This window comes from Rutidosis leptorrhynchoides, chromosome 4 (assembly GCF_046630445.1).
Source record: "Rutidosis leptorrhynchoides isolate AG116_Rl617_1_P2 chromosome 4, CSIRO_AGI_Rlap_v1, whole genome shotgun sequence".
Lineage (NCBI taxonomy): Eukaryota > Viridiplantae > Streptophyta > Magnoliopsida > Asterales > Asteraceae > Rutidosis > Rutidosis leptorrhynchoides.
In genome coordinates this window covers 292,503,718-292,523,480 of record NC_092336.1, presented here as the reverse complement: position 1 = coordinate 292,523,480, position 19,763 = coordinate 292,503,718, and the positions used below count along the sequence as shown (strand labels likewise).

Sequence of the window (19,763 nt, the reverse complement as noted above, 5' to 3'; positions counted from 1 at the left end):
CAGCTACCATTCAAGCATTGAGATGGTGCCGTTTGAAGCACTTTATGGTAGAAAGTGCAGGTCTCCGATTTGTTGGAGTGAAGTGGGGGATAGACAGATTACGGGTTCGGAGATAGTACAAGAAACTACCGAGAAGATTATCCAAATTCAACAACGGTTGAAAATCGCCCAATGTCGACAAAAGAGCTACGCCGACATTAAAAGAAAAGATATAGAATTTGAAATTGGAGAGATGGTCATGCTTAAAGTTGCACCTTGGAAAGGCGTTGTTCGATTTGGTAAACAAGGGAAATTAAATCCCAGGTATATTGGACCATTCAAGATTATTGATCGTGTCGGACCAGTAGCTTACCGACTTGAATTAACTCAACAACTCGCGACTGTACATAACACTTTCCACGTCTCGAATTTGAAGAAATATTTTGCTAAAGAAGATCTCACTATTCCGTTAGATGAAATTCAAATCAAAGAAAAACTTCAATTCATCGAAGAACCCGTCGAAATAATGGATCGTGAGGTTAAAAGACTTAAACAAAACAAGATACCAATTGTTAAGGTTCGATGGAATGCTCGTAGAGGACCCGAGTTCACCTGGGAATGAGAAGATCAGATGAAGAAGAAATACCCGCACTTATTTCCAGAAGATACGTCAACACCTCCAACTGCTTAAAATTTGGGGACGAAATTTATTTAACGGGTAGGTACTGTAGTGACCCGAACTTTTCCATGTTTATATATATTAAATGAAATTGTTATTTACATGATTAAGTGTTTCCAACATGTTAAGCAATCAAACTTGTTACGACTTGATTAATTGAAATAGGTTTCATATAGACAATTGACCACCCAAGTTGACCGGTGATTCACGAACGATTAAAACTTGTAAAAACTATATGATGACATATATATGATTATATATATAGTTAACATGATATTATGATAAGTAAGTATCTCATTAGATATTTTAACAATGAGTTATATACATAAAATTGAGTTTATTAAATTAAGAAACTCGAAACGATATATATAACGATTATCGTTATAACAACGTCTTACTAAATACATATGAATCATGTTAAGATATTGATACACTATGTTTAATCATGATAAGTTATAAGTAAACATGTCATTAAGTGTATTAACAATGAACTACATATGTAAAAACAAGACTAGTAACTTAATGATTTCGAAACGAGACATATATGTAACGATTATCATTGTAACAACATTTAACTGTATATATATCATACTAAGATATATTAATATATCATAATATCATGATAATGTAATAATTTAACATCTTTTTAGATATAATAAATAATGGGTTAACAACATTTAACAACATCGTTAACCTAAAGGTTTCAAAACAACATTTACATCTAACGACTAACGATGACTTAACGACTCAGTTAAAATGTATATACATGTAGTGTTTTAATATGTATTCATACATTTTTGAAAGACTTCAAGACACTTATCAAAATACTTCTACTTAATAAAAATGCTTACAATTACATCCTCGTTCAGTTTCATCAACAATTCTACTCGTATGCACCCGTATTCGTACTCGTAAAATACATAACTTTTAGATGTATGTACTATTGGTATATACACTCCAATGATCAACTCTTAGTAGCCCATGTGAGTCACCTAACACATGTGGGAACCATCATTTGGCAACTAGCACGAAATATCTCATAAAATTACAAAAATATTAGTAATCATTCATGACTTATTTACATGTAAACAAAATTACACATCCTTTATATCTAATCCATATACCAACAACCAAAAAACACCTACAAACACTTTCATTCTTCAATTTTCTTCATCTAATTGATCTCCCTCAAGTTCTATCTTCAAGTTCTAAGTGTTCTTCATAAATTCTATAAGTTCTAGTTTCATAAAATCAAGAATACTTCCAAGTTTGCTAGCTTACTTCCAATCTTGTGAAGTGATCATCCAACTTCAAGAAATCTTTCTTATTTATAGTAAGATATCTTTCTAATATAAGGTAATACTCATATTCAAACTTTGATTCAATTTCTATAACTATAACAATCTTATTTCGAGTAGAAATCTTACTTGAACTTGTTTTCGTGTCATGATTCTGCTTCAAGAACTTTCAAGCCATCCAAGGATCCTTTGAATCTAGATCTATTTTTCTAATTTCCAGTAGGTTTACCACAAAATATGAGGTAGTAATGATGTTCATAACATCATTCGATTCATATATATAAAACTACCTTATTCGAAGGTTTAAACTTGAAATCACTAGAACATAGTTTAGTTAATTCTAAACTTGTTCGCAAACAAAGTTAATCCTTCTAACTTGACTTTTAAAATCAACTAGACACATGTTCTATATCTATATGATATGCTAACTTAATGATTTAAAACCTGAAAACATGAAAAACACCGTAAAACCGGATATACGTCGTCGTAGTTACACCGCGGGCTGTTTTGGGTTAGTTAATTAAAAACTATGATAAACTTTGATTTAAAAGTTGTTCTTCTGGGAAAATGAATTTTCTTATGAACATGAAACTATATCCAAAATTCATGGTTAAACTCAAAGTGGAAGTATGTTTTTCAAAATGGTCATCAAGACGTCGTTCTTTCGACTGAAATGACTACCTCTTACAAAAAAGACTTGTAACTTATATTTCGGATTATAAAACTATACTTTTTCTGTTTAGATTCATAAAATAGAGTTCAATATGAAATCATAGCAATTTGATTCACTCAAAACGGATTTAAAACGAAGAAGTTATGGGTAAAACAAGATTGGATATTTTTTGATTGTTGTAGCTACGGGAAATATTGTAACAATTCTATACAAATCATATCCTAGATAACTTATATTGTATTATACATGTATTCTAATATATTATGTAATCTTGGGATACCATAGACACGTATGCAAATGTTTTGACATATCATATCGACCCATCTATATATATTATTTGGAACAACCATAGACACTCTATATGCAGTAATGTTGGAGTTAGCTATACAGGGTTGAGGTTGATTCCAAAAATATATATACTTTGAGTTGTGATCTAGCCTGAGACGTGTATACACTGGGTCGTGAATTGATTCAAGATAATATATATTAATTTATTTCTGTACATCTAACTATGGACAACTAGTTGTAGGTTACTAACGAGGACAGCTAACTTATTAAACTTAAAACATCAAAATGTATTAAAAGTGTTGTAAATATATTTTGAACATACTTTGATATATATGTACATATTTGTTATAGATTCGTGAATTGACCAGTGGCCAAGTCTTACTTCCCGACGAAGTAAAAATCTGTGAAAGTGAGTTATAGTTCCACTTTTAAAATCTAATATTTTGGGATGAGAATACATGTAGTTTTATAAATGTTTTACGAAATAGACACAAGTAATTGAAACTACATTATATGGGTGAATGATCGAAGCCGAATATGCCCCTTTTGCTTGGTAACCTAAGAATTAGTAAACCGATCTACTAATTGACGCGAATCCTAAAGATAGATCTATTGGGCCTAACGAACCCCATCCAAAGTACCGGATGCTTTAGTACTTCGAATTCGTTTTTATCATGTCCGAAGGATTTCATGGAATGATAGGGGATATTTTTATATGCATCTTGTTAATGTCGGTTACCAGGTGTTCACCATATGAATGAATTTTATCTCTATGTATGGGATGTATATTGAAATATGAAATCTTGTGGTCTATTATTATGATTTGATAATATATAGGTTAAACCTATAACTCACCAACATTTTTGTTGACCTTTTAAGCATGTTTATTCTCAGGTGATTATTAAGAGCTTCTGCTGTTGCATACTAAAATAAGGACAAGATTTGGAATCCATGCTTGTATGATATTATGTAAAAACTGCATTCAAGAAACGTATTTTTGATGTAATATATTCTTATTGTAAACCATTATGTAATGGTCGTGTGTAAATGGTATATTTTAGATTATCATTATTTGATAATCTACGTAATGCTTTTTAAGCCTTTATCGATAAAATAAAGGTTATGATTGTTTTAAAAATGAATGCAGTCTTTGAAAAACGTCTCATATAGAGGTCAAAACCTCGCGACGAAATCAATTAATATGAAACGTTTATAATAAATATGAACGGGACATTTCACCAATAAGAAATTTGCTTAAGAGTTATTCAAGTATAATGCACAAGTAGTCAAGTAAGTGCTATCTATAGCAAACGTATGTCAGAATGCAATGGCTAACTATCCGGTTGTAGTCTAGATTCACTAATGCGTCCTAACGACTCTGTCAGACACACTAATGCATATCCAAGTTCCCTACAACCAATGCTCTGATACCATCTGTAACGACCCGACAAAATCGTCATTGACGGCGCCGTTAACTTAGGTCCCGTTGCGTGGTCATAATCCCTATACGAGACGCGTTTGACCAAAATTATATCGCATTCATTTGAAACGTACAAGACTTACAAAGTTTAGTTTACCAAACGGTTCGAAAACAAGTTTAAGTTTACAAAACTTGTAAAGTATAAATGAAATAACTTGCGACATAATATAAGTTGAAAATCACAGTTGCTATAAATAGCGTAAGTATGTATGCTTTAAGTTTGAATCCAAATGTGCTATCACTAGCGTATGCATGTATGCTTGACCCCAAGAAAGTAATCAAAGTTTGCGGAAGCATGTATCAAGTAGCCAAGTATGAACCTGAGAAACATATAGAAAACTGTCAACGAAAAATGTTGGTGAAATCATAGGTGTATTTGTAAACGCTATATTTTGAACCACAAGATTTAGTATTTCCATAACGTTGATTATCTAAATCGTTTGCATTCCAAAAGTATGTTCGCGAGTACCCAATTATCAAGACTTAACTTTCCATCCATAGAACCCCATCACAATAGTGTTAAAACATACACTGTTTCTCGAAAATATATTTCGTCCGTAGACGGTAGCGAACCGTCTGAATGAGGGTTTGTCAAACACGTATGGCTACACAATATAAGTTCTCGCTTACACTCTGCAAGTGTAACTAATGATAATCGAATTGAGGATTTTTGTTCAAACTCGCTGTGAAATATTTGTTTCTTCGTACTTGTGTTCAAAGCATAAAAGTATGTAGTATAAAACTGTATATGTTTCTCATCCCATGATTTAAAAGTATAAAAGTTGTTGAAAGATGGGACTATGATCTCACCTCGAGTGCACGAGTATAAATGTACTTCATAAAGTAAACGTGTGTATGAAAGTTGCTTAGCCTTGACCTAAACAAGTAAGTTGTATTAATTAACCGGTTACGACACATGGTCGGGTGAAATGTGTTCAATTAGTCATATGGCTCGTTATGACTCGAATAGTATATAATGTGAATCACGTTGTCAAGTTTCATGCAAGAATCAAGTATAAAGGTATGTTAGAACAATTGCATAAGTATTTGGTTAAGTTTGACTAAAAGTCAAACTTGGTCAAAGTCAACAAAAAAGTCAACACGTTCGGGTCGGGTCCCGAACTATTTTCCTAAGCTTAGAAATCATATATGAGCATGTTGGCCAAGTTTCATGTCAATCGGGGGTGCATAGCATAGCTAGAATTAAACGAAAAATGACGTTTTTGGGCAGTCTGCCTCATATGCGCCGCATCCAAGGCAGATGCGCCGCATCTTGACCTGGTTCAACAATTCTGGGGCAGTTTAACACTTAGACGATTCCAACTTCAAACAACCATAACTTATGAACCGTAAACATTCAAAACAGGTATCTTATATCGTTGGAAAGGTAATTTAAAGAGAAATACAACTAAACACATTTCATCAATCAATTCCATCATTAAAAACAATGAAAACCTCAATAAATGATCATTAAACGTTCAAAATCAAAGTTTCAAGTTCATAAAATGCATTTCTTGACTTGGGAATCCAATTTACACATACGATACGCCGTTTTGAAGGTGATGAAACATACAATACAACTAAACACCTACTAATAACATTTCATAGCATTCAATGCATCAATAATCCATTTTAAAGTTCATCAAACCCTAACCAAGAATCAAGAATTCATCAATTTTGTAAATGAAGCTTTTCTAAATTAACCTACACATCAAAATGAAGCTAATGATGCTAGTAACACATTTAATACATGAACTTTAACATTTAAACAACATTTAATCAACCAAAATCAAGGATTAAGCACACCCATTTCAAGTTCATGCTAGTTACTCCAAAATCAACAAATCGAGCAAACCAAACATATATTCATGTTAGACTTGAGCCATAGACACTGATTAACACCATTTCAAGTCAATAAAATGAATTTAGAGAAATCTAGTGTTTTAGAGATGTTACCCAAACGAGATAAAATTTGTATCAAAATGTAGAGGATGAAGAGAGGATTCCAAATATGTAGTCGGATTTATTATGAGCTTCCTATATGTGAAATGGATGATGATTTCTTGTTTGAGTGTTTGAGAGAAAAAGAGGAAGTAAGAAAGAAAGAAAGAGATGAATGAATGAGTTGAGGTGGTGAGGTGGTTGACTAGTCAACTACTAGCCACCTCTTTGGTCAAGTGGCAAAACTAGTCTCTCGATTTCGGATGCGGGTGCGTGAATTACCTAAACGAAATATTTTAAAAACGCTATGGTAAACGAGAGATGTTAAATCAAATAACGGAAATATTAAGAACGTTAGTTAAAGAAAGATACGAATTTAGATAACGAAAGATATTATCTAAAAAAAAAAAACGGTGTTAAAATAAATTTAACGGAAAAACGCGGGATGTTACACCTGAGTGGCTATTCTGAAACTATTTTCGACTTTGAACGCGATGGGTTGCTTCCAGCAAATGCGTTGCGGGCCAAAATAGTTAATGGTGAATCTAACCTTTTTTTGGTTGGACAATTGGCGTGGAGATGGATGCTTGAACTCGAAATATGGTAGATTATTCCGTCTTGAATCTAACAAAAATGCCACAGTTGCGGATCGATGTGGTGTAAATGGTTGGTCTTGGTGCTGGTCACGTGATGATATTGGTCCACGGAATCTATCTATGCTTCGCAACTTGGAATCTGATTTAGGTGTGATGCATTTAAATGCAGATGTTGACTCATGGGAATGGACCATATCGAATGATGGATCTTTTCAAGTATGTGACACTCGTTCTTATTTGGACTATATCACCTTGTCTACTTCTAACATTAAGACTAGATGGGTGAAAATTCTTCCTCGAAAAGTGAATATTTTTATGTGGAGAGTTGCATTGGATAGATTACCTACAAGTGAATTTTTGTAGATTAGGTTTGGAGATCGAAGTCATTGCTGTGTTTTTTGCAACTATCGTGTGGAATCCGCGGATAATATTTTCTTCGGTGGGTGTGTAGTCAACGAACTTTGGAGCAAGGTTTGTGATTGGGTGGATGTCTCTTGGTCGATCGTCTCCAATTGGTTAGAGTGGGTATATTGGTTCGAGTCCTGGAAAGCGTCGGTGGAGAGAAAAAATAAATTGTATGTGATAGTGGCTACGACTCTTTGGCACATTTGGAGGCTTCAGAATGACTCCCTAATTGCTAACCACAAGATGAAGAAAGAGACTTCGTTCGACTCCATTCGTTATTTCTCGTTTGATTGGTACCGTAATAGAAATAAATGTAATATTAGTTGGAACGATTGGTTTTCAAAGCATCTGTAATTTGTAACTTTTTGGCCTTTCCTAGCTGCTCGCTAAGGAGGTAGTTTTTAATGAAATTTTTCTGCTGTTCGAAAAAAAATAACAAAACCTAAAAACAACCAAATACCGAAATCAATAAACAAAACAACATACAAAGGTCGAACACTTGAAAGATATCCAATCTATCCGCAACAATAAAAGCTTTCCTTCCTTTTGATCCCGGATTGAGAATACCTTCTACCTACTTGAAACGCACAAATTTCCCTGATCTCGAAGAAAAGGAGAGAGACCCTTTGTTGGACCAAAAGATGGAACACTAGCATTACCTTCATCACAACAACATCAGTGCTCGTACCACCCTTCATATCAACATCAGCCTCTTCAATACCAAAAAGAGAACCTGCCCCTTCCATCCCAAGCTCATCCTCTTCGTTACGAAGGAAAAAGACCCATTGTTAGTGGGGAACTTGGAGCTCGTAATATGGGGGCAAAAGTACTAACTTGGGGGCAAATAGTATAAAAAATTTACCACTAAAATTTATAAAATACTATATAATAGAAATTTTTTTGTAGGGAAGCAGATACCCACTTTGGGTTACAATATGTACCGTCCCATTGTTAGTGTATGTAAACAGTTTCCCTTTCACATTTATTTACTTTATTTAAATTTTTTTTTTTTTTTTTTTTTTTTTTTTTTTTTTTTGAATATAACCATATTTTTAGGGGTCATACAACTTGTTTAACTTTTGGAAAAGTGTAAACTTTCCAAATTATAAAACACCAAACTGTGCTATTTTAATTGCTCCAAAAACCCTGTCAATGGCCGATATTAAACTTGCAATTTCGTTTCAACTTAAAAAGAGAGAGAAAGAAACATCTGAATATAAAACACGTGGGAGCAGCAGGCTCTGGTCTACCTTCTTAGCCCAACAACGGTAAGCCTATTATACAAGTCCAGAAGTGAACCCATAATGAGTACAAACCCAACTATTCTTTAGCCTTTGACTAAAAAAAATTTGTTTATTCTAATCAAAATGAGGTCCAACCAATAGAGTTTGAACCGATTGTTGTAGTTAGCTAGTTCATCATCTCATTTTGACCTTCGCCGCCAAATACTCAGAAACACATCTCCTTTCTCCCAACCTGTAAGTTGTAATATCTCTTGTTTATGCTTACCTTCTTCCGTTAGCATTATTAATTTATTATACATATATTATTCATAAACATCCCTTGTAAATGCAATAATTACATTATTAATTTGTTGTTATGTTGATCTTGATTCGTGGGGGTGGTGAAAGATGAAGACTTTATATACACGATCTCTAAATTAAAGAATTAGTAGCAAATAAATGAATCAATGGCATTGAGGAATAAAGTGCAAAGTATTGTAGTTTGTTGTTGGAGAAAGAATAGTTTGTTGTTATCTACTACTACTATTACTACTTCAAGGACTATAAGTAGCTTTGCAACTCATTTCGGTAATCGAATCCTCAAGTCTCCCCATCTTGTTTCGTTAGATGATGTCCCTGATGATGTATGGACTTCTTGTTCTGCCAATTGTAATGATCCGCCGGTCCACAAACTAGGTAATCAGATACTATCATTGGTTTTATTTATGATTTTATGATATATCTTTATAATCAACTTAATATTGGTGCGTTGGCTGACTGGAGCTTGTGGTTTTCGTTCAAAAAGATTCTTATCTAAGGGCTTCAGGTGGCTTAATTTTTTAAAAGAAGCCCCATTTTTTTGTCTTGCCAAACCAAACTTATGGGTTGTGGCTTTTTAAAAGGAAGCTCAAGCCACTAAAAACCCTCGAAGCCCCTTGCCAAACACACCCTCTGTGTAATATCTGAGTGAGCTTTTGCTCTTTGTTTGTTCTTGATTTTATTTGGTTCAGGATGGTTATATATTTAAGCCTTTAAGGGTGTATAGTTTGTTGTTATTCATTTCCTAAATATCATATACTATATTTTATATTTCTTGATTAATTTGCATTGTTATAATAAATAATAATAGGCACTTTTTATAAAATTACAATCCATTTAGGTGGCAATTTTTATAAATTTATTGTGGAATGCATTTGTTCTTAAATCTTACCGTGACTAGTATTTAATTCAGCTAGTGAACATACGGCTAAAGTAATTGATGGAAAACAAATTGCGGATGAAATTATATCAGAGGTGTCCGTTCAAGTAAAACAAATGCAGAAAACGATTGGTGTGGTACCTGGACTGGCAGTTATTTTGATCGGCAAGCGAAAAGATTCTGAAATATACGTTCGTAACAAGAAAATAGCATGCGAAGAGGCGGGAATCAAGTTTGCATTGACTGAATTTTCAGATAAATGTACAGATGATGAAGTTTGTGATGCTATAATGCATTTTAATTCTGATCCATCTTTTCATGGCATTCTCGTCCAACTTCCTCTCCCTCAGGTGATTTTTTTGCTGTAACTGAACTTAGTTAACGGTGGCAACTTTAATCCATTTTAAACGGGCCTCTTTGGATTATGCTTCATCTCTACTGTGTCAAATGGTATAGTTCATATAACATGTCAACGGGTGAAATTACTAAAAGAAATATGGATTTTTGGATTTTAAGTGTTTCGGGTCAACCTAAACCTGACCGGTGCAAGAATTGCATTTTTACCCATTACCCAACGTATTTTTGCACCTTTAGATGTTAGTACATCGCGTATTGTTTTTTGAGTTAAAAAACTGATTAACAAGAATATTTATATTGAATTGAAACAGCATTTAAATGAGGGGAAGATTTTGGATGTATTGAGACTGGAAAAGGACGTGGATGGTTTTCATCCGATGAATATAGGAAACCTTGCAATGAGGGGACGGGAGCCGTTATTTATACCATGCACTCCAAAGGGTTGCGTTGAGATATTGATAAGATCCGGTGTCGAGATTATTGGAAAGAAAGCCGTTGTTATCGGGAGAAGTAACATTGTCGGTTTACCTGCTTCCTTGTTGTTACAGGTGATTCACTCTCTCTACCTTTGATCGTTTACTGATGAACGGGTCAATTTGAGTTGACTAATAGCTAATTGCGTCAACCGGGTTGAATGTCTTTCAATCATTGTAATAGCATAGATTGTGGGTCAACCCAACTTGACTCATCTGTTTTGACCTAATCTGTAAATGACCAGTCTTTCCTTAAGTACGTTTTTACTCTATGCTGATGCCGTTGCTAATATATTAATGTTTTTTACCTGTTTTAAATTGTGGGTCAGAGGCATCATGCAACTGTGAGTATTGTTAATGAATTGACACCGAACCCGGAAGAAATCACACGTGAAGCTGATATTTTGGTGAGTGCAGTTGGTGTTCCTAATTTAGTGCGCGGAAGCTGGTTAAAGCCTGGTGCAGTTGTAATTGATGTTGGAACTCATCCAGTTGAGGTACCGACCTTTAATGGTTCAATTATATAACTAGAAAATTTTGATTTAGGCCCTTAATAAATCAATTGGAGTAAATATACACATTAGTGAAAAATGGATCCAAAATGAGTCAGAATTGACACCTGTGTTGAATCAATTTATAAACTATGTCTAGTTGGAAAAATGGATCCAAAATGGGCAAAAACAATAGAAAAGTAGTGATTGAACTGGAAAAAGTAAAGGACCAACTCTGCAATTAACAGTTACAATTTGATGTGCAGGACCCTAGCAGTGAGCAAGGTTATCGGCTGATGGGAGATGTATGTTTTGAGGAAGCATCAAAGGTAGCCTCTTTAATCACCCCTGTCCCTGGAGGAGTGGGGCCCATGACAGTTGCTATGCTGCTCTACAACACGCTTGAATCAGCCTCACGTAAATACAATTTTGTTTGACTAGTCAAACGTGTCGTATATGCACATTGACACATATGAAAAGGTTATATTGACTGATTATTCTTGATGTAACTAGGATCAAAGATTGTTATTACCTTAATAGCTTTATTAGTCTTGTACGAAATCAGTGAAATTCATATGCCCTCCACTCTACCATGATACCTACTTCTTTAAATCGTTATAAAGGACCCGAACTCGGGATTACTCGAAAAATTGGTGGCCAAAACCTGAGATTACTCTGAAAATTGGTGGCCAATCTCGGGATTACTCTGAAAATTGGTGGCCAAAACTCAAGATTACTTGGAAAATCAATCAAAATTGGTCAAAACTTGATCACAATCGGTCAAAGTCAAACTTGGTCTGAATACTTGCTAAAAAGCCAAACTTGGACTGAGTAGAGATTTTTGCAACTTTGGGCAATACACAATTAAGTTTAATTAATACCGAATTTTTTAGTTAAAAATATCTGCAGAGCAGAATCCTATTTACAGATCCAGGGTACAACATTTTGGAAATTATAAGTTGCAAAGCACACATGTACAGATAACAAATACATCTGTCCTAAAGTTTACTTCTTGTTACAACATGTGCAACAATTGCAAAAGAATATTTGGCATTGTTGTTCAGTCCATTTAAAACCATGATTTATGCAACTAAATTTTACATCTTGTTATCATATTGTTCGCCTTTCTTCTGCTTCCGGTTCCACAACTGGTGGTATACAGTCGACTTTGTACCGAAGAGCCTGTTACACATTTTACAACCACTGAATTAATTTCGCTGTTTAATTTAATAATTATGCAGAACTTATATAGTTCTGTTCATTACACATCGATATCTTTTAGTATTTGTGCCAACCTTTTTGAAGAACGTTGAAAATGAATTATCCCAAATTAGTTTGTAGTTGCCAGCCATTATAGTGCAGAAGTTACCCTGAAAAAGGTAATTCAATTTCAGTATTATCAAATTGTGGGATACAGAAAAATAATATATTGAAGAAATAGAAATTACTACAAAAAGTTACTTACTTGGTCAGAGTCATATCGTCGATAAGGCAAGATCAACTATGTAACGCACACACAAAAATAACGAATCACAAAACTATTAATAGGCTAATCTTAAAGATAATAATAAAAAGCTTTGGTGTGGTTTCTAATCTAGCTAACTGAAGAAGATACCATCAAGTTGAACTTACGGTTTTGTGTCCCGAAGAATTTGTATACTCTATGCTGAATCCAATGTCCTGGGAAACAAGAAAATATATGAAAACTAAAACATGTTTCTGTGTTTTGCAATGATATTATCATTCATATTGAATTGAATGACAACATTTTACATATCAAAGATCTAAAATAATGTACCATGCTCATTGTCCCTTGTGTTATGGAGAAATCCCAAGCAATGTATGAATTTACTGATTCGACCTCCAGTGAGACCTTAAAGGGGAACAAATATAATAAACAAATAATAGATGGTATAATTAATAGAAAGTACTTTATACGAAAGGTGTCATTTGATGTAAATGTATACTACAAATCTAGTCAACTAAAATACCTCATGAGTTGTCCCAGCAGGAACACTTGCTTCTTTGTAGTCATCATTGTTACTGAAAGAGTTATTATAAAAGTTATGAACACATGACTTAGCATTGTTTTAACACATCATTGAAACATGAATTTTTTCTAACGAGAGCACTTAGGGCTGTCATTAACGTGCATTTATGTGTTGTACAAAGTAGTTCATGTTGACTTTTACATGGCGGTTATTAAAAAGTACAAGTCTTTTATGCACCTTAAAGAGAGCTCTTAGGGCTCGTTAGAAAAATCCTTAGAAACATTTGTGCTTACATTGCTTCTATTGCACCAGCTTCCTCAGCTGTAACAAAGAATGGAGAATTTGCAAATACTTCCCTATCAAACATGTATAAGATATTATCATCATGTACCACCAATATGCAAATCTTCTTCAACGATTAAGAAGAAGGTGAAATTTTTGTTAGTACCCGGTGAAATCTAGAAATCTTTCCAACTCAGATGTATAGATGCTAACTGTTTTTTCTAAAATAGATATCTGATGCTTCTGTCTGCTTAGTACAAATCATAAACACCAATTAAAAACGAAAAACCAGATTGGACCTTCGAAAGGGCAAAAAATGAAGAAAAAAGAAACAGTCATGCTCACAATTTAATATCTTCGAAGCGCCACCATGACAAAGATATAAAAAGGCGAATATTTAGTGCCATTTTTGTAAGGGCGTACATAGGTGGTCCATAGCGCTGCCTCTGTTCTTCCATTGGCCTAGACAGACATATTTATACAAAAAATAATAAAAACCAGCTGACCCAAAATAAGAAAAATAAACTTGTACAACTTTCTCTAGTTATATGTTTACGATAAAGAAATTTTAATACCCATGATCATCATTTATCTGGCGAACAAAATCCAGTAGAACCTGGGGGACACCTACTAAGTATTTTACAACAGTCTTATAGACGCCTCTAGCACAACCAAGCTCAGCTAACTGTCTTCTCCTGAACACAATATTTTTTTTTATCAGAAACAATAAAAAATATCCACCTACAAATGGCCTAACATACATATAATTAGAGTTGATTAGGCCATTACAAGCATGTTTCTAACACATTTTTGGTAGGTTGTCTTACCGTTCCATTTGTTGTTGCCATAAGAGAGCATATTTATCGCCTATGGTACCACCAGAGTTTACTAAACCATCAACTTCAGCTTTCTTATTCCTCTCTGACCGCTCTCTTTGTTTTCTAATTAGTGCTCCTCGAAAGTCTTGGGGCATATAAGTCATAACTGAAAATGTATCCAAAATTACGACTCATTTTTTATGCTCATGACTAATTACAACTGATTACCCGGCCAATTATTGAATAAAGATGATATATAGTAACCTGTGTTGAACACATTTTCTGAATTCTTGTATTGAAACGATTCCACAACTTTCAATGTTCCTTCACATTTTTCTTTTAGCCGATTAAGAAGGCGAGCAAGTTCAATATCTTCAGGTGTGGATTGGATTTTAAGCTGCTCAAATAATAAACAGCAAAAAATGATTTTGAACAGTAAAAATTTGCAACATTGAGCTTCAACAAACATTAAACTATAATAACATGCCTTAGTCTAATTTATTATAAAATCTAGAAATTTTTTACTGTAATTGTTATCTTATAGATATTAATTAATCGTTAAACTATAGTTCAGAGACTTATAGTCCTTACTGATTTTGGCCAATGAGAGCTTTCTAATAAGAAAATGATTTCTTCAATCTGCTCTCGATTTTTCCACATATTCTCATCGATTTTATGCGGTGGCTGCGACTCCACTTCTTTGAGCAAAAGTCGTTCTCCTGAAATTAACATATGTATGTTTTAGTTCTTGCTTCGAAACGATCATTGATTGATGCAGAAATGGTAAACAAATAAGGTTCTACTATTTAGGTTAGGGCGAGTATTTTTACTCAGATGTACGCGGCACGCACTTATCATTGATCAATGCGTGTTCAACTAAAACATATTTGTTATCTCATGATGATCATTAATAAATATATTTAGGGGTCATGATGTAATCCGTTAAAAGTAAACCAATTCCAATTTTCTAATTTATTTACTCTAAAAATCCTTATAAATGACCATATAGATTGTGAAACACTCTACATTAAAGAACCTAATCAATCACAACTTCAATCATCATAAATACAACCAAACAAACATCAAGCTCGTCATCCCATTTTGGTTCAAATACACATATTTATATAAGTTAAAAACATATAAGCAAGCAATCTTAGTCTTTCTTTACTAAACGATATATAAAAAGCAAACAAAAAAAAAAAGAAATCGACGGACCTTCAAGAAGGGGAAGAGAAGTGTTGCGAAGATGATTGGACAAGTTATGAAGTTGTTGAGAAAGTGTAGACACGTCATCTGAGATTGAAGGAAATGGGTGTTTATCATAATAAGATGAGAGCAATGCTCTTGTTATGGGAACCAAACCTCGGTTGGAACCCATTTTAAGTAATCGGATCAAACTGCAATGACTTTGTGTATAATTGTGATGTAAGTAATTGGTTTATACCAAGAAGAACAGAGACTGATACAAAGAATTGGTTGATGAGTCATGATAAAGTAATCAATTAGAAAGAATATGCTAAATTTGGAAGAAAGAAGATTCTACTTGCTTTGATCGTGGTTCAATGGAACCTTATACCAACTTTACCGTTAACGCTTCAATATCAATCAAGTTGGTTAACATTTGACCATTTTTTTATTATTATATTATTATTAATTATTAATTATTATTTTCTCAAATTTATATATATATATATATATATATATATATATATATATATATATATATATATATATATAAATCTCTAAAATGATGATGTCATCATTAAGCTAATTAACCATTTAATTTTCATAATTATGATGTCATAATTTTATATTAATTTAATTAAAAAAATAATACGAAATCTTTTATAAAAAAATATTAATCTCTCCTAAATTGTAAAATCTTCTATATAGAACAACGTATTTTAATTTTCTAGAAAAATTTAAAAGACATTTATTATTACTAATTATTATTAATATTATTAAGATTATTAAAAATATAAATACTCAACTTTGAGCGAACTTTATTATTATTATTATTATTATTATTATTATTATTATTATTATTATTATTATTATTATTATTATTATTATTATTATTATTATTATTATTATTATTATTATTTTTATTATTATTATTATTATTATTAATATTATAATTATTATTATTATTATTATTTACTTTTAATATAATAATAATTATTATATTATTAATATTCAAATATGGATTCTTTTTATGAAATTAATTACGTTACATATGTATGCAAAAATACATGTCTCTATATATTTGTAAAAACAACGAGAAGTTTCTTAGTCAAACGAGTCATTAAAATAAATGACTTTAGCATTTACATTCACATAATACCTAAAACTTGTCATTAAATTGTTTCGTTTAAACAAACCCGTGATTTCACGGGTCATTTCACTAGTATATACATATTCCCCTAAATATTGTACTAAAATTGAAGAGGAGTCGTTTCTCCATTTACATGTAGAAAATCTAAAATTGAAGAGAAGTCGTTTATCCACTTACGTGTAGAAAACTCTTTTCCACCATCGGAAAGAAAAAGTCATCTCTCTCTACTATTGGGTACAGAGAGTGCTTCCAAATGGATATCTGACCAATAAAAAAGTGTTAACTATAAAATGACAAGCTTAAGAATAAGTCATTTACTTTTAATGTTATCTTGGTGTTTCTAGACATTCGTATTTCGAGATAAGTTGAAGGGCTAAAGTGTAGATATCTCGAAATTATTGAATTGGTGCTAAAGCTAAAGATTCCGGGGGGGGGGGGGGGGGGGGGGGGGGGCTTAATGACAATAGCTGATACTTGGAGGTTGTAACAACCCGTCTTTTTTCCGTTTATTTATTTAAAATCCGTTATTTAATTATAACATCTCTCGTTTACTCTACGTATTTAAGGTAATTCGTTTGGTTATTTCACGCACCCGCTTTTAAACTTAAGGGACCAATGTTGTCAAGTGGGCAAAGATATGACTAGGTCAACTAGTCAAACCTCCTCCTCCACCACTCATTCATCACCTCCCTTCTTTTTGATACTTCCACCTTTTTTACTCTCAAACTCTCAAACAAAGATTCATCATCCATTTTTGATATAGCAAGCGTTCTTCAAAATAAATTACATATTTGGAATCCTTGCACCTTCCTCTTCAAATCCATACCAACTTCATCTCTTTTGGGTAACTTTCTAAAACTCTAGATTTCATGTTCTTAGTGTTTTCAACTTATAAAAGTGTTAATGTAACGACCCGATTTTTTCGACTTGCTTTTGTGCTTTGTGCTTTCACGAAACTGCCTTTTTGTGCGTACTGTGCCATATTATACTCTGGGATCTTACTACATGTGGATTACTTTCGTTTATATGTGAAAACGTGCCTTTAAGTACGTAGGTTACTTAACTTGATCCCCAAAGCCTTTATGACTGTTAGTGTCACTTGACGTTTAGAAAGAACTGCGTACTGTGTACACGTTTAACTTTTGTCGTAATCGGAATATTATGACTACGAAATACTAATTGTTATTTTATAATAACAATTACTTGGGTTTTTTGATGCTTAATTACGCTTAGTAATTTACTAGAGCATACTAGTTAGTCTTGTTGGACTTTCTACCTTGTTGGACTTTAGCCTACCCTACTCTAGCTAGTGGACTATTTAATTAGCCCAATTATTAGTGGATTATGACCCAATTATATGTAAGACAAATGCCCATTTATAAGAGCCAACATACTATCATTTTTGCTCACCATTATCCTTAATGTTGCATGTGATCCTAACATAAGCACTAACTTTAGACAACCATTAACCATAAAGCAAAAAGTTGTCCCCCTTTGTCCCCCACCAAACCTACGGCCACCACCACCTCCCCACACCCTCACCTCCTATAAATACCAAGCTAATTCCATGAATTTCACACTTGATCTCATTCACAATTTACACACACTTACTCTCTTATTTTCTCTCTAGTCTTTCTCACTCTAAAACTTGTAGGTTTCTTGATTTTAATCTTCTTCTTCTTCTTCCTTTCTTGGTCACGAAATCATCATCATTGGAGGATCAAGCTCTTTAGCTTTTAGATCTTGTTATATCTTGTAGATTCAAACTTGGATTTGAATCCTTCAAGAACATGGAAGATTCAAGCTTCCTAGCTTTGAATCTTCACTTATTTTGTTAGATCTAAATCTTTTAGCTTTTAATCTCCTTATTTTGTTGTAAAGATTCAAACTTGTGTTTGTAATCGTCATGTAACTTGAAGATCTAGCTTCGTGCTGAAATGTCCCGTTCTTATTGATTAAAAACGTTCCATATTAATTGATTTCGTTGCGAGGTTTTGACCTCTATATGAGACGTTTTTCAAAGACTGCATTCATTTTAAAACAAATCATAACCTTTATTTCATCAATAAAGGTTTAAAAAGCTTTACGTAGATTATCAAATAATGATAATCTAAAATATCCTGTTTACACACGACCATTACATAATGGTTTACAATACAAATATGTTACAACAAAATAAGTTTCTTGAATGCAGTTTTTACACAATATCATACAAGCATGGACCCCAAATCTCATCCTTATTTAAGTATGCGACAGCGGAAGCTCTTAATAATCACCTGAGAATAAACATGCTTAAAACGTCAACAAAAATGTTGGTGAGTTATAGGTTTAACCTATATATATCAAATCGTAACAATAGACCACAAGATTTCATATTTCAATACACATCCCATACATAGAGATAAAAATCATTCATATGGTGAACACCTGGTAACCGACATTAACAAGATGCGTATATAAGAATATCCCCATCATTCCGGGACACCCTTCGGATATGATATAAATTTCGAAGTACTAAAGCATCCGGTACTTTGGATGGGGTTTGTTAGGCCCAATAGATCTATCTTTAGGATTCGCGTCAATTAGGGTGTCTGTTCCCTAATTCTTAGATTACCAGACTTAATAAAAAGGGGCATATTCGATTTCGATAATTCAACCACAGAATGTAGTTTCACGTACTTGTGTCTATTTTGTAAATCATTTATAAAACCTGCATGTATTCTCATCCCAAAAATATTAGATTTTAAAAGTGGGACTATAACTCACTTTTACAGATTTTTACTTCGTCGGGAAGTAAGACTTGGCCACTGGTTGATTCACAAACCTATAACAATATATACATATATATCAAAGTATGTTCAAAATATATTTACAACACTTTTAATATATTTTGATGTTTTAAGTTTATTAAGTCAGCTGTCCTCGTTAGTAACCTACAACTAGTTGTCCACAGTTAGATGTACAGAAATAAATCGATAAATATTATCTTGAATCAATCCACGACCCAGTGTATACATATCTCAGTATTGATCACAACTCAAACTATATATATTTTGGAATCAACCTCAACCCTGTATAGCAAACTCCAACATTCACATATAGAGTGTCTATGGTTGTTCCGAAATATATATAGATGTGTCAACATGATAGGTCGAAACATTGTATACGTGTCTATGGTATCTCAAGATTACATAATATACAATACAAGTTGATTAAGTTATGGTTGGAATAGATTTATTACCAATTTTTACGTAGC

At 33.0% G+C, this 19,763-nt stretch overlaps 2 protein-coding genes across 3 annotated transcripts; one reads left to right on the top strand and one right to left on the bottom strand.

Annotated features, from left to right (window-relative positions):
• Positions 1 to 8,747: 8,747 nt before the first annotated feature.
• Positions 8,748 to 11,626, top strand: LOC139843609 (bifunctional protein FolD 1, mitochondrial-like). 2 transcript variants are annotated; one of them, XM_071833722.1, is made up of 6 exons: positions 8,748 to 8,817; positions 8,971 to 9,258; positions 9,794 to 10,110; positions 10,429 to 10,665; positions 10,920 to 11,087; positions 11,348 to 11,626. In XM_071833722.1, the coding sequence occupies exons 2-6, from the start codon at positions 9,030 to 9,032 to the stop codon at positions 11,516 to 11,518; spliced, it is 1,122 nt and encodes a 373-aa protein (XP_071689823.1). In that variant the 5' UTR covers positions 8,748 to 8,817; positions 8,971 to 9,029; the 3' UTR covers positions 11,519 to 11,626. The 2 variants fall into 2 exon arrangements, with proteins under 2 accessions (XP_071689823.1, XP_071689824.1); XM_071833723.1 differs by lacking the exon at positions 8,748 to 8,817 and having other exon boundaries at positions 8,873 to 9,258.
• A 378-nt stretch (positions 11,627 to 12,004) lies between these two features.
• On the bottom strand, positions 12,005 to 15,567 carry LOC139843608 (uncharacterized). The gene is made up of 14 exons (XM_071833721.1): positions 15,388 to 15,567; positions 14,764 to 14,891; positions 14,437 to 14,569; positions 14,182 to 14,338; positions 13,930 to 14,049; positions 13,700 to 13,816; positions 13,521 to 13,601; positions 13,366 to 13,428; positions 13,073 to 13,124; positions 12,880 to 12,954; positions 12,714 to 12,761; positions 12,547 to 12,582; positions 12,377 to 12,451; positions 12,005 to 12,263 (listed from the first exon to the last, which is right to left on the bottom strand). The coding sequence occupies exons 1-14, from the start codon at positions 15,548 to 15,550 to the stop codon at positions 12,192 to 12,194; spliced, it is 1,320 nt and encodes a 439-aa protein (XP_071689822.1). The 5' UTR covers positions 15,551 to 15,567; the 3' UTR covers positions 12,005 to 12,191.
• Between the last annotated feature and the right edge of the window lie 4,196 nt (positions 15,568 to 19,763).

Excerpts from the sequence above, each read along its gene's own strand:
- LOC139843609 (XM_071833722.1), top strand. The coding sequence starts at position 9,030 with ATGGCATTGAGGAATAAAGTGCAAAGTATTGTAGTTTGTTGTTGGAGA. Across the intron at positions 9,259-9,793 it reads TCCGCCGGTCCACAAACTAG|CTAGTGAACATACGGCTAAA; the intron begins GTAATCAGATAC and ends TATTTAATTCAG. Across the intron at positions 11,088-11,347 it reads TTGGAACTCATCCAGTTGAG|GACCCTAGCAGTGAGCAAGG; the intron begins GTACCGACCTTT and ends TTTGATGTGCAG.
- LOC139843608 (XM_071833721.1), bottom strand. The coding sequence starts at position 15,550 with ATGGGTTCCAACCGAGGTTTGGTTCCCATAACAAGAGCATTGCTCTCA. Across the intron at positions 12,955-13,072 it reads CTGCTGGGACAACTCATGAG|GTCTCACTGGAGGTCGAATC; the intron begins GTATTTTAGTTG and ends TTCCCCTTTAAG. Across the intron at positions 12,452-12,546 it reads GACGATATGACTCTGACCAA|GGTAACTTCTGCACTATAAT; the intron begins GTAAGTAACTTT and ends TACCTTTTTCAG.